The sequence below is a fragment of the Rhinoraja longicauda genome, chromosome 37, assembly GCF_053455715.1.
Source record: "Rhinoraja longicauda isolate Sanriku21f chromosome 37, sRhiLon1.1, whole genome shotgun sequence".
NCBI lineage: Eukaryota > Metazoa > Chordata > Chondrichthyes > Rajiformes > Arhynchobatidae > Rhinoraja > Rhinoraja longicauda.
This window is the reverse complement of record NC_135989.1, coordinates 7,597,676-7,610,348: the sequence shown is the minus strand read 5'-3', so window position 1 is coordinate 7,610,348 and position 12,673 is coordinate 7,597,676. Positions and strand designations below refer to the sequence as shown.

The 12,673-nt window shown below is 44.7% G+C and overlaps 1 protein-coding gene across 2 annotated transcripts in view; it reads left to right on the top strand.

Moving 5' to 3' along the window:
- carm1 (coactivator-associated arginine methyltransferase 1) overlaps nt 1–12,673 on the top strand; it is a 67,658-nt gene that overhangs the window by 23,262 nt on the left and 31,723 nt on the right. For both annotated transcript variants that reach the window (XM_078429483.1, XM_078429482.1), the window contains exons 6-9: nt 4,890–5,067; nt 7,052–7,142; nt 9,185–9,266; nt 10,989–11,074. In XM_078429483.1, coding sequence (XP_078285609.1) covers nt 4,890–5,067; nt 7,052–7,142; nt 9,185–9,266; nt 10,989–11,074 — 437 coding nt within the window. The remainder of the gene's footprint in view (nt 1–4,889; nt 5,068–7,051; nt 7,143–9,184; nt 9,267–10,988; nt 11,075–12,673) is intronic.

Genomic DNA, 12,673 nt, shown 5'->3' with positions numbered 1-12,673 from the left:
CTACCGCTGCGTCACCGTGGCCACCCTTAGTGCAGTAGCGCCTTGAATTAAATGATAGCATTTGGAGGAATATGAGTTCGATTTATCACGGTCAGTGCAGCTTGACATGTTTTGGGTTATTTGAGTGCCGTGAATGGACTAGGAATAAAATGCCGTAACATTGCCGGATAGGATGAATAAACCTGAAACTAGGCTAGTGCAAACAGAGGTGACCACTCAAGTAAAGATTGAAAGTGGTCTTCAGTAATGTTGTTGCCTTTCTCAATAATTCAGTTTCCCTGTTCGAACCCTAAAATGCTCCGTGTAATTCCTAATCAGTGGCGCGATTCCGTTTAATGTTGATTGCCGGGGAGGAATTTATTTTATTTTTACTTCAGAAACACAGCAAGGAAACGGGCCCTTCGGCCCACTGAGTCTGCGCCGTCAAGTGATCGCCCTGTAGACTAGCACCATCCTGCACACTAGGGACAATTTTACCGAAGCCAATTAACCTACAAACCTCTGGCGTGTGGGAGGAAACCGGAGCACCCGGGGAAATCCCACTTGGTCACAGGGAGAACGTACAAACTCCGTACACAAAGCACCCGTAGTCAGGATTGAACCTGTGCACCACCCTGCCACCCCACTTTGAGTGAAAACTTCCTTAAGCAGCCAAGCAAGTTTGACCGAAGGTGGCTACCTCTGGATATTGCCCCCTCAGCCTACAGAACCATGTGAAAGAGCATCAGGCAATATAGTCACAATTAATTAATGGTGCCATTAACCAAACGTCTGGGCGTTTGTGCTGAAAAAAGTACACTGAGAACTTGAAAAATGTGACGATAATCTGGCAAAATAGTAATGATCCCTTTATAAATATTAAATGCCTTGTGTTCTTTGGAGTCTGTGATTTTTCCCACTGAGCAAGTATTGATCAGGGAATGGAAATGCCTTCCCCAGCCAAGAAGTTGCATTTTACTCAAATACTTGGGCAAGTGTTGTAATTTTAATTTTGCTTGCCTGCCTCAAATCAATGTGCAGAATTGGAATTGAATGCATGGGGTACTTCCAATGCCTCGGGGCAAATTCACGTTCTGTCTTTTGTTAACCTTTTCTTTGGCCTTTTGAGAAACTGGAGTGCAATTTTGGACACTGAATAATGTCGTCCCTTTTCGGGGAGTAGTTAAATTCTGTAAGTCGTCCAGCCTTTTGCAAAGTTCCACGCGCGCATCTTGGTGATTAAATTGCAGCGGCTTGGCTTTGTGCAATGTTTCAGGGAAAGCTGACTTTGACGACTGACAAAATTCCCCCAACTCTTATCTAGTTTTAGCATTCCCCCCCCCCCCCCCCTCCCAGTTCATGATGAGATCTCGTGCAGACCGTCGCAAATTTGTCACTAACTCTATCCATCCAGCTGCCAGCTCTCTGCTGCAGTTTTGTAGGCATGTGCATTGAAAACAAAAGGTTCTCACAATCCATTACTGGCCCCGTTTCATGCTTTGAGATGCCCTGCTGTGTAATGACCTATAACTGTACCTTCTCATTGAACGTGGGGAAAAAAATTGCTGTGAGTGTCAAAAAAAAAAAAGTGTAGGATGAAACTAGGATCCTAACTTAAACTCTGACATGTCTTTTTGTTGGGGTTGAAAGCTTTTCACTAACTGTACGAAGGGAGAGGAGTATCTCTAAATACAAACTTTCCTTCAAAATATGCCTTTTTTAAACAAAGGTATATTCCACTATATAGTACAATGTTTAAACCAGAAGATAGACACAAAATGCTGGAGTAACTCAGCAGGACAGGCAGCATCTCTGAAAAGAAGGAATGGGTGATGTTTTGGGTCGAGGCCTTTCTTCAGAGAGCTATCCAGCGATGCTGCCTGTCCCGCTGAGTTACTCCAGCATTTTGTGTCTATCTTCAGTGTAAATCAGCATCTGCAGTTCCTTCCTACGAAGTTTAAACCTACATTAAAATGAAGCGTTATTCTTTTAGACGTGAACTGAAGTGGTGGGGGTGATGCAGTGTTAAAACTAGATGGGAGGCATTTAGTATTTTGGCTGGGAGCAACTGCACTTCTTGGCAATACCCAATTAGTGGAGATCTTGTTCACCGCACACTGTCCTGATTATTAAAAATGAATCTATCATCTCTGGCTTGCTGCAGTACATTCTTTTATTATATTATTTCACTGGGGCTTGTGCATGTTATGTATGTTGCAATACGAGTACTAACTGGATTGTCATATTGCACTTGCACTACAAGTTTATTCCTGTGTTGCCTGATGTATATTTTCCACGCTGTAGAAACGAGGAGCTGCAGATTTTGATTTTCACAAAAGAACACAAAGTGCTGGAGTAACTTAGGGGATCAGGCTGCATCTCTGGAGAAAGAAGGGTCCTTGTCTGAAGCAGGATTCCAACCTGAATTGTCACCTATCCACGTTCTCCAGAGATGCTGCCTGACCTGAGTTATTGCAGCATTTTATGTCCTATTACTTCCAAATTGCTTTTCCGAGTCGAATTTCAATCTTGTGCACTTCATTCAACAAAGCTTTTAAGAATAGTAAACTTTTAGTTCGTCCTCTTCAAAGTATTGGTTCTGCATTGGTTACATCTGAAAGGCTATGAAGCCTACTTTGTGGCAGACGAATAGTTTCTGAAACTTAGGAATAGAAACTTACAAAATTCCATGGTTAATCGTCCATTGTAGGTGTTGGACGTTGTTATCAATTTAACAGGTAAGTTACTGTGGCAGCATTGAAACTGCAAATTTATGAACGGCATTTTTCCTATGATTCTTACAAACTTCTACTGAAGCACCATAGAAGGCATACTATCAGGTTGAATCACAGCTTGGTTTGGGAACAGCTCTGTCCAAGATAGTAAGAAATTGCTGAGAATTGTAGATGCGGCCTTCCCAACATTGACTCCATCTACATGCTGCCTCAGAAAAGCAGGCAATATAATGAAAGACTTGTCCCACCCAGGTCATTCTTCCTCCTCCCTTCTCCCATCTGCCAGAAATTTCAAGCTTAAAATCGTGCACCAGCTGCTTCCCCTCTATCAGTCTTCCAAACAGTCCTTCCATAATCTAGATTACTGCTCGATTCACCTGTACCCCATTTGTGGCCATTGGACTTTGTCTATAGAACTGATGTGCCACAATACTGAGAACTATATTCTGCACTCTGTATCTTCCCCTTTGCTTGATCTATGGTGCTTGTGTTTGTCATGATTATGTATGTGTGGTATTATCTGATCAGATAGCTTGCAAATCAAAGTTTTCACTGTACCTCAGTACACATGACATATAAACTTAAATCTAAAACAGGTTAACAAAACTAATCTTGAAATAAATAACTTGATTATTCTCTAATACTTTCCTGCTGGGAATAATATTCATGTTTTCACCTGGTTCTTCGAGGTTGAAGCCAACAGTGAAATGCAGGGTTTGCTATCTGCATGGGTTCATAATGAAGTTGTATTGATAATGTATATCTGAATCATTTTGTTCAGCAAAAATTAAATCCTATAATTTAGTGAAGGAGGTGGTTTTGATGGTTTCCTCTTTTGCAATACTCTTTGGGACATAGTGGGAAGTGAGAAACTTGGTTTAAAAAAAAACACACTCACAGATTAAGATAGTGTAAGAAAATAACTGCAGGCGCTGGTACAAATCGAAAGTATTTCACAAAATGCTGGAGTAACTCAGCAGGACAGGCAGCATCTCAGGAGAGAAGGAATGGGTGAACAGCACCTCGTATTTCGCTTGGGCAGCTTGCAGCCCAACGGTATGAACATTGACTTCTCCAACTTTAGATAGTTCCTCAGATTAAGATATGTAATTCCAGAGTCGGTGAAATGAGACATTATACTTGGAAGTTATTTTTCATAGAAACAAACATCAGATATCTGACCAGAGTTTGTACGTTCTCCCCGTGACCACGTAGGTTTCCCACGGATGCTTCCGTTGATTCCCATACTGCAAAGCCATACAGGTTTGTTGGCTAATTGGCTTTGGTAAAGATTATAAATGGTTCCGAGTGTGTAGGATAGTGCTGTTGTACAGGGTGCCTTGCGGCCGGTCTCCTGCTGCTGGCTGCCGTGATGGCCGGCTGGGGTCGGGGTGAGTGGCTCCCTCTCCCCTTTCCTCTCCCCCCTTGCCTGCACCCGGCCCCGGGGTTGTCACAACGGGAACCCAACGGGTCCACGGGTCGTGTTTCATTCAAATTGTTGCGCTATCGTCCACCGCTTTGGCTGCTTTCTGCCCAACCAATTGTTCAAACGCTTTTGATTGCGACATGCGCCTTAGTTTAGTTTAGTTTAGAGATACAGTGCAGAAAGAGGCCCTTCGGCTCACTGGGTCCGCGCCGACCAACGATCCCTGCACATTAACACTATCCTACACCCACTGGGGACAATTTTTACATTCACCAAGCCAATCAATCTATAAACCTGTACATATTTGGAGTGTGGGAGGAAACCGAAGATCTCGTAGAAAACCCACGCAGGTCACGGGGAGAACATACAAACTCCGTACAGACGGCACCCGTAGTCCGGATGGAACCCGGGTCTCCGGCGCTGCATTCGCTGTAAGGCAGCAACTCTACCGCTGCGCCACCGTGCCGCCCACGGTGTTCAACAATGAAACTGACAAGTTACTAAAGAACCTTAGTATAAGGCAATAACTGCAGATGCTGGTACAAATCGAAGGTATTTATTCACAAAATGCTGGAGTAACTCAGCAGGTCAGGCAGCATCTCGGGAGAGAAGGAATGGGTGACGTTTCGGGTTGAAACCCTTCTTCAGACTAAAGAACCTTTATTAACAACGGGAACCCCACGGGTCGTCTGTCTAAACTAAAATCTATACTGTGTAACATGACTGAAAATTATTGCTTTCCTTGCTAGATGCTGGTGAAAAGCAACAACCTCGCAGATCGCATCCACATCATCCCGGGCAAGGTGGAGGAGGTCAGCATCCCAGAGCATGTGGACATCATCATCTCAGAGCCCATGGGCTACATGCTGTTCAACGAGCGCATGCTGGAGAGCTACCTGCACGCCAAGAAGTGGTTGAAACCAAATGGTACGTTGTGTTCTACATGCAAATAGCTGAGATAGGCTGATAAAGGGGAAGATAGCACTGTATTAAAGTTAGTTTATAGTTCAAAAGTCACTTTCAGTCCTTGCACGGCACTGTTTATATATTATAGCTAGAAAAAGTCCTCCCCCACCAAGAAGTCCCCTCGAAAAATTGGCGCCTAAGCCTGGTGAGGCGGCCTATATTGACATCATCGGGACTTCCACGGTGGTGCGAATTTACGCACTGCAGCAAAGGAACTCAGGCCGGAGCCGGCAGATCCGTTCCAGTAGCCGACTACCATGGCCAACACCCTGGGCCGATATCAAGGCCCCTAGGCAGACCATTCTGGTCTGGACTCCTCTCGAAGGCTGTGACCTGTGGGCATTAATGTTAAATGGGTGGTCAATATAGGTTTGATGGGCCAAATGGTCTGTTTCCCAAGAATATAATACTGTGGCTCTAAAGTTATAACACTGTTTTCAATTGCATTGTTGAACTATAATTTGAAGGCAGTAATCGTAAATTCTAAAGATTATAAAGGATTAGCATGCTTTATTTAATCTGATAATCAGTACCAAAGCGAACTGATGTGCATTTTAGCCGTAGTTTATTCAACTCTGAAGCTATTTGAGGTTCAGTCGCAGAGGTTTAGAGTTGAGTCTTGGGTCAATGGCTGATCTAAAATGGCTTCATTAATTTGAAACCTGACCCACATCATAGTCTGTTTTCACTTGACCTTTCAATGCTTAGTTTTTTAAAGACATTTGGTACACATGGTCAAATAGCTGGATTGTGTGTTTTAGGTGTGCTGTTTTAATGCAGTGTTTATGTAGAGGTGTATCTTTGCTTTGTTACTATGCAAGTAAAGCCTTTCATTATCATAAGAGGCTAAAGTGTGAATATTGGTCTTTTTTGGGAAAGTTGATCAGGGAGTAATTTTGCATCTTTATCGGCATGAGAATTGTGCAAATTAATTGTCGGGTTTTGAAATGTTCACAATTGGTGGTTTTCTGTACCAGACTGCATGCTTTGTACTGGAAATCCATCCAGTGCAGCCTGGCTGCCACAGTGTATGTATAAGAAAGAACTGCAGATGCTAGTTTGTATTGAAGATAGACACACAATGCTAGAGTAACTCAGCGGGTCAGGCAGCATCTCTGGAGAAAAGGAACAGGTGACGTTTTGGGTCGGAACCCTTCTTCAGACCTCTGTGTATAATCCAGGGGTAATTTCTCCTAGTTTGTAGGGTGTGTGTGATACACAGCCAATGTTACCTGTGTTTCAGTTCAGTTTCAGCCAAAACATACTGGAGCGTTGAGTTTCTGCAGTGTGTTATCTTCCTGGGAGGTTTCATTAATTTACAGTTGTATTATTTTTTTTGTCTGCGTTCCCCAACCATTTATTAAGATCTGGCTTTGTGACAGGGTAGGTGATCAGCTCCCAGTACTGGTTGACTATTGCATTTGTCTTTGAAGTGCGGCGCATGCTGTTAGCTTTACAGCCTATTTATGATGACATTGTGGTATCAGAGGCACAAGTGTGCTTCTAATCCATTATACTGGTCTCGAGATAATTAGTTACTTCAGAGAATTGGCCTCCACTGCCTTCCGAGGCAGAGAATTCCAAAATTTACAACTCCATCAACAAATTTGTATTCGTTTTCCCCCTTAAAAAAAAATGTTATTTATACCATAACATTTTTTAAGGGTGAAAACTAATGCAAATTTGTTGGTGGAGTTGTAAATCTTGGAATGCTCTGCCTCAGAAGGCAGTGGAGGCCAATTTTCTGGATGCTTTCAAGAGAGAGCTAGATAAAGCTCTTAAGGATAGCGGAGTCAGGGGGTATGGGGAGAAGGCAGGAACGGGGTATTGATTGAGCATGATCAGCCATGATCACATTGAATGGTGGTGCTGACTCGAAGGGCCGAATGGCCTACCCCTGCACCTATTGTCTATTGAGTCTAATATTTATTTGTTTACTTTCCAGGTAATTTGTTTCCAACCCTGGGTGACGTTCACCTTGCACCTTTCACGGATGAACAGCTTTACATGGAGCAGTTTACAAAAGCAAATTTCTGGTATGTTTAGTTTAGAGCTGCAGCATGGAAACGGGCCCTTCAGCCCACCGAGTCCATCACTTACCTGTCTGCACACTAGTTCTATGTTATCCCATTTTTGCATCCACTCCATACACACTAAGGGCAATTTTGCACTAACGAACTCGCCTCCAAGCCCGTATGTCTTTGGTACGTGGGAGAGAATCGGAGCCCCCAGAGGAAACCCATGCAGTCACAGCGAGAACGTGCAAACTCCACACAGACAGCACCCGAGGCCAGGATCTCCAGCGCTGAGGTAGCAGCTATGGCACTGACCTGATGATTGCTGTTCTTCTCTGTGGTGGGAGATGAGAAGTATAACGAATCACTACAGTTTAAAGACTTGTTTTGGGCAAGTTTGTTTTGGGCTCCCGTTAAATAAAACATTGCAGAGAGCGTATATTTGAGAAGTAAAATGTACTAGAAGGCAACACTGCCGACCATGAGTGTGACTGACTCCAAACTACTTATTGCTACAAACAAACCAAATAAGTTAAATTTATTCTCTGATCGATTTAAGAAGCAGAAGAAACTGATCTTGGGGAGGAAAAGCAGCTCCAATCTCCTACTTTCCCCAGAAAGGTGCAGCATGTGGGAGAGTTGCACACACTGCTGCACACATTATTAATCTGTGGGTTTTCCTGCTCGTTCACTCAGAAAATGGGCCATTTAGAGAGCAGAGGAGTTAGAAAGCAGAGTAAGTTCAGTGGAAACTGAACTTGCAGACGAAGCGACAAACTAATGAAAACAGCAGTTTCCCAAGAAAAATATAGTAATTGGGAGGTGTTACACTTAACCTGGTCTGCTGTTTATCCAGCCCTGCAAACTCATTACTAATGGGGTAACTCCTATTTCAATAATCTCCACTGCAAAGACACATTTCCATTATATCCAGTCAAGTGTTTTCTACCAAAGGTCTGTTTCTATTAACGGAATGACAAATGCTTGCATTTGTACAGCACCTTCCTGCAGTGCGGTAATTTACAGGTTACACTGGACTGCCGATGTGTCCACGGTCATTTCCTGCACTTGGCTTGTTTCTCCATTTCCACCATAACCCCCGGTCCCTCTTAAACCCTTCACTGCTGTTGACAGACGAACCATTACATGCAAAAATAAGCCTCGTGTGTATCAGAGTTGGAGCCTGTTGCCCCGTAAAAGTATGGATCCTAAAACATTTGGGAAGTGCTGTAGGTATATTTTCGAGTTATTGTATGTGGGGATCGAGTGATGTATTGAGTTGAGAGGACCTGTGTTTCTGAGCTTTCCTCACCCCTGCGTTGAAAAGCAGCTGGTTGCCATACAACTGTCAGCACAATTGTAGGAGTAAACAGCAAGAAAATAACATTTTTAAAGACAGTAAAGGTTAACATTTAAAAGACATAAGTACATGGATAGGAAAGGGTTCGAGGATATGGACCAAACATGGGTGAACGGGACTAGTTTAGATGGGGCATCTTGGTCAGCATGGACGAGTTGGGCCGAATGGACGGTTTCAGTGCTGCTTTTATGCAGCCTGGAAATATGCCCTTTGGCCCAACTTGCCCGCACCAACCATCTACACATGTCCCACCTACTACACATTTCCCACGTGTCTGCATTTAGCCCATCAATGTACCGGTCCAAATGTCTTTCAAATGTTGTGATACTACCTTCTCTGGCAGCTTGCTCCATAAACCACCACCCTCTGTGTAGAAACAGTTGCTCCTCAGATTCATATTAAATCTTTCCCCTTCACCTTAAGCCTTTGCCCTCTGGTTCCTCATTCCCCTGCTCTGGGTAAAAGACTTGTTTTAAGAAACTTTTGTTTTCTGATATATAATCGGACCAAATCTTCTGAATAGAGAAGCTGCAATGTGCACAGATGTTTGATGCATAGACTTGTTATTTTAATGCTTTATTTTATTGGCTCCACTTTGAAATCTGGTTAGGAGATTTTATTTTGTAACAGTGGGGGTATCCCTTGAGATGCCAATCCAGTTCTTTGTCTATCTGTGCTCACCAGTGTGTCTGTTTGATGTTAGGTATCAGCCATCGTTCCATGGTGTGGATTTATCGGCCTTGCGGGGCGCTGCAGTAGATGAATACTTCAAACAGCCAATCGTTGTGAGTGTCTCGATGCGTTGGTTTTAATGAATTACTAGACCAAGTGGACCCGTTGGGCCCAAACCTCTCCTGCATTGGTGCAGGACCCTCTCCTCCCTCCACCCCCCCTTCCTATTATTCCCCTCCCCCTCCCTTATCCTCCCTCCCTTCACCCTCTCCCCTTCCCCTCACCCCCACCATCCTCCTCAACCCCTTATCGTCCCTCCTCCTTATTCCCCTCCCCCTCCCTTATCCTCTCTCCCTTCACCCCTTCCCTCCACCCCCTCTCCCCTTCCCCTCACCCCCACCATCCTCCTCAACCCCCTTATCATCCCTCCTCTCCTCCACCCCACTCCCTCCCTCCCTAGGAGATAGATTTAAACTTTAAAATCCTCCCCCTCCCCTCCTTTTAAACTTAAAAATGTGAATAACTTTAAAAATATAAGACCGATTTCAATAAAACTACTTGCATTATCACTAAAGTGACGATGGTGAGTAAGATGGGCCTAAAATTGTCGCGCTATCGTGTGCCATTTTGGCTGAAGTTCAGTCACAAACAAGATAACAAACGAGAGTTTTAGTATATAGATTGCTAATTTTACCTTGACATAAATTTACCATCCCTCGTAACCCTAAAGATCGCCAGGATTGTTAAATCTGAATGTGTGGGAAGGAACTGCAGGTGCTAGTTTACACTGAAGATGCCACAAAATACTGGAGTAATAACTCAGTTGGGCTGGCAGCATCTCTGGAGAGCATGGATAGGTGACGTTTCGGGTCGGGGAGTTTGAAGAAGGGTCCTGATCCAAAATATGGCCTAACCATGTTCTCCAGAGACGCTGCTCTGACACACTGAGTTACACCGGCACTTTGTGCCTTTTGGTTAAAAATACTGTTTTTGATCGGGACCCTTTAGATTATTAATCACGGTGGTGCAGCGGTAGAGTTGCTGCCTTACAGTGAATGCAGCGCCGGAGACCTGCGTTCAATCCCGACTAAAGGTGCTGTCTGTACGGAGTCTGTACGTTCTCCCGTGACCTGTGTAGTTTTTCTCCGAGATCTTTGGTTTCCTTCCACACTCCAACGACGTACAGGTTTGTAGGTTAATTGGCTGGTAAATGTAAATATTGTCCCTAGTGGGTATAGGATAGTGTTAGTGTTCCAGGATCATTGGTCGGCGTGGACCCGGTGGGCCGAAAGGGCCTTTTTCCGCACTGCATCTCTCAACTAAACTATCCGAAACCATGTTCCCCTGAGTTACTCCGGCACTTTGTCTTTTTTTTTTTTTTTTTAGAGATACAGCACGGAAACAGGCCCTTCGGCCCACTGAGTCCGCGCCGCCCAGCGATCCCCGCACACTAACACTATCCTACACACACTAGGGACAATTTTTGCATTTACCCAGTCAATTAACCTACATACCTGTACGTCTTTGGAGTGTGGGAGGGAACCGAAGATCTCGGAGAAAACCCACGCAGGTCACGGGGAGAACGTACAAACTCCGTACAGATGGCGCCCGTAGTCAGGACCTAACCTGAATCTCCGGCGCTGCATTCGCTGTAAGGCAGCAACTCTACCGCTGCGCCACCGTGCCGCCCTTTTAATTTTGTAAACTATCATCTGCAGTTCCTTGTTTCTGCAATTGAACATAAACTGGCCCTCAGCCGGTGTGTTGCGTTTCCAGAGTAATGCTTGTACGTTTGCCGCGTTATGTGTGACGTCGGGTGCTCTTGTGTTTTCAAGGACACATTTGATATCCGGATTCTCATGGCCAAGTCGGTGAAGTACACAGTGAACTTTCTAGAAGCTGAAGAGAATGATTTGCACCGGTAAGATGTCGAACTCAGAGTGCACAGTGCTGGTGGAAAACAAGTCCCTGAGAATCGTCACACAACTCCTATGTCTGGGGTTGGAGAGCCTCAATGAACAGGGCTAACGGAGCGCCACTCACAAAACATCGCCACACAACTCCTGTATTTATTGGGGCTGGAATCTATTGGCTGGATTCAGGATTTGCTTGCAGGACTGTTAAATTCCCTGGTTATGCCAACAGCCAGTCCATTAATGTTATTACAAGGGTGGAAGTATTGTAATTTCACGAAAATATTGTAATTTCACGAAAATAACCCAGAAGGTATATCTTAAATCAAAATGATAGATGCAGTGAGGGTTATGTGCAGAAGGCCTGGCCAGTTCGATTATCCTGCAGTCACTGGTAAGTTGATGTGAGAATGGAAATGGCTGAATCTTGTATCTGTGTGTGTAAACAGGACCATTTGTGACAATGTACAAGTTGTTATCCGCTGTTTTCTTTTAAACCAGTGAGACTCTCTAAGCACAGGAGCATATCTCGAGTGACATTGAGCCAAGGGGTGCACACAATATACTGTGACCTCCCTCATTGTCCGGTTTTTACCAAAACAAAAATGTGGAGGGGTCAGATTTTCGTGAAATTACAGTAGGTCTGCTCTGATCTACTTCTGTCTAGATTCCACGGCACGTGAAATACCCGGGGAAAATGCCACAAGCTGATGCTGGCCACACTTGTCTCCAGGATCAGCCAGGTGTTCTGCAGTCTCAGCTCTCTGTCTCTCTCTGTCTCTCTCTGTCTCTCTCTCTGTCTCTCTCTCTGTCTCTCTCTCTGTCTCTCTCTCTGTCTCTCTCTCTGTCCTCTCTCTGTCTCTCTCTCTGTCTCTCTCTCTGTCTCTCTCTCTGTCTCTCTCTCTGTCTCTCTCTCTGTCTCTCTCTCTGTCTCTCTCTCTGTCTCTCTCTCTGTCTCTCTCTCTGTCTCTCTCTCTGTCTCTCTCTCTGTCTCTCTCTCTGTCTCTCTCTCTGTCTCTCTCTCTGCTCTCTCTGTCTCTCTCTCTGTCTCTCTCTCTGTCTCTCTCTCTGTCTCTCTCTCTGTCTCTCTCTGTCTCTCTCTCTGTCTGTCTCTCTCTCTGTCTGTCTGTCTGTCTGTCTCTCTCTCTCTCTCTCTCTCTGTCTCTGTCTGTCTGTCGCTGTCTCTCTCTCTGTCTCTCTCTCTGTCTCTCTCTCTGTCTCTCTCTCTGTCTCTCTCTCTGTCTCTCTCTCTGTCTCTCTCTCTGTCTCTCTCTCTGTCTCTCTCTCTCTGTCTCTCTCTCTGTCTCTCTCTCTGTCTCTCTCTCTGTCTCTCTCTGTCTCTCTCTGTCTGTCGCTGTCTCTCTCTCTGTCTCTCTCTCTGTCTCTCTCTGTCTCTCTCTCTGTCTCTCTCTCTGTCTCTCTCTCTGTCTCTCTCTCTGTCTCTCTCTGTCTCTCTCTGTCTCTCTCTCTGTCTCTCTCTCTGTCTCTCTCTCTGTCTCTCTCTCTGTCTCTCTCTCTGTCTCTCTCTCTGTCTCTCTCTCTGTCTCTCTCTCTGTCTCTCTCTCTGTCTCTCTCTCTGTCTCTCTGTCTGTCTGTCTCTCTGTCTG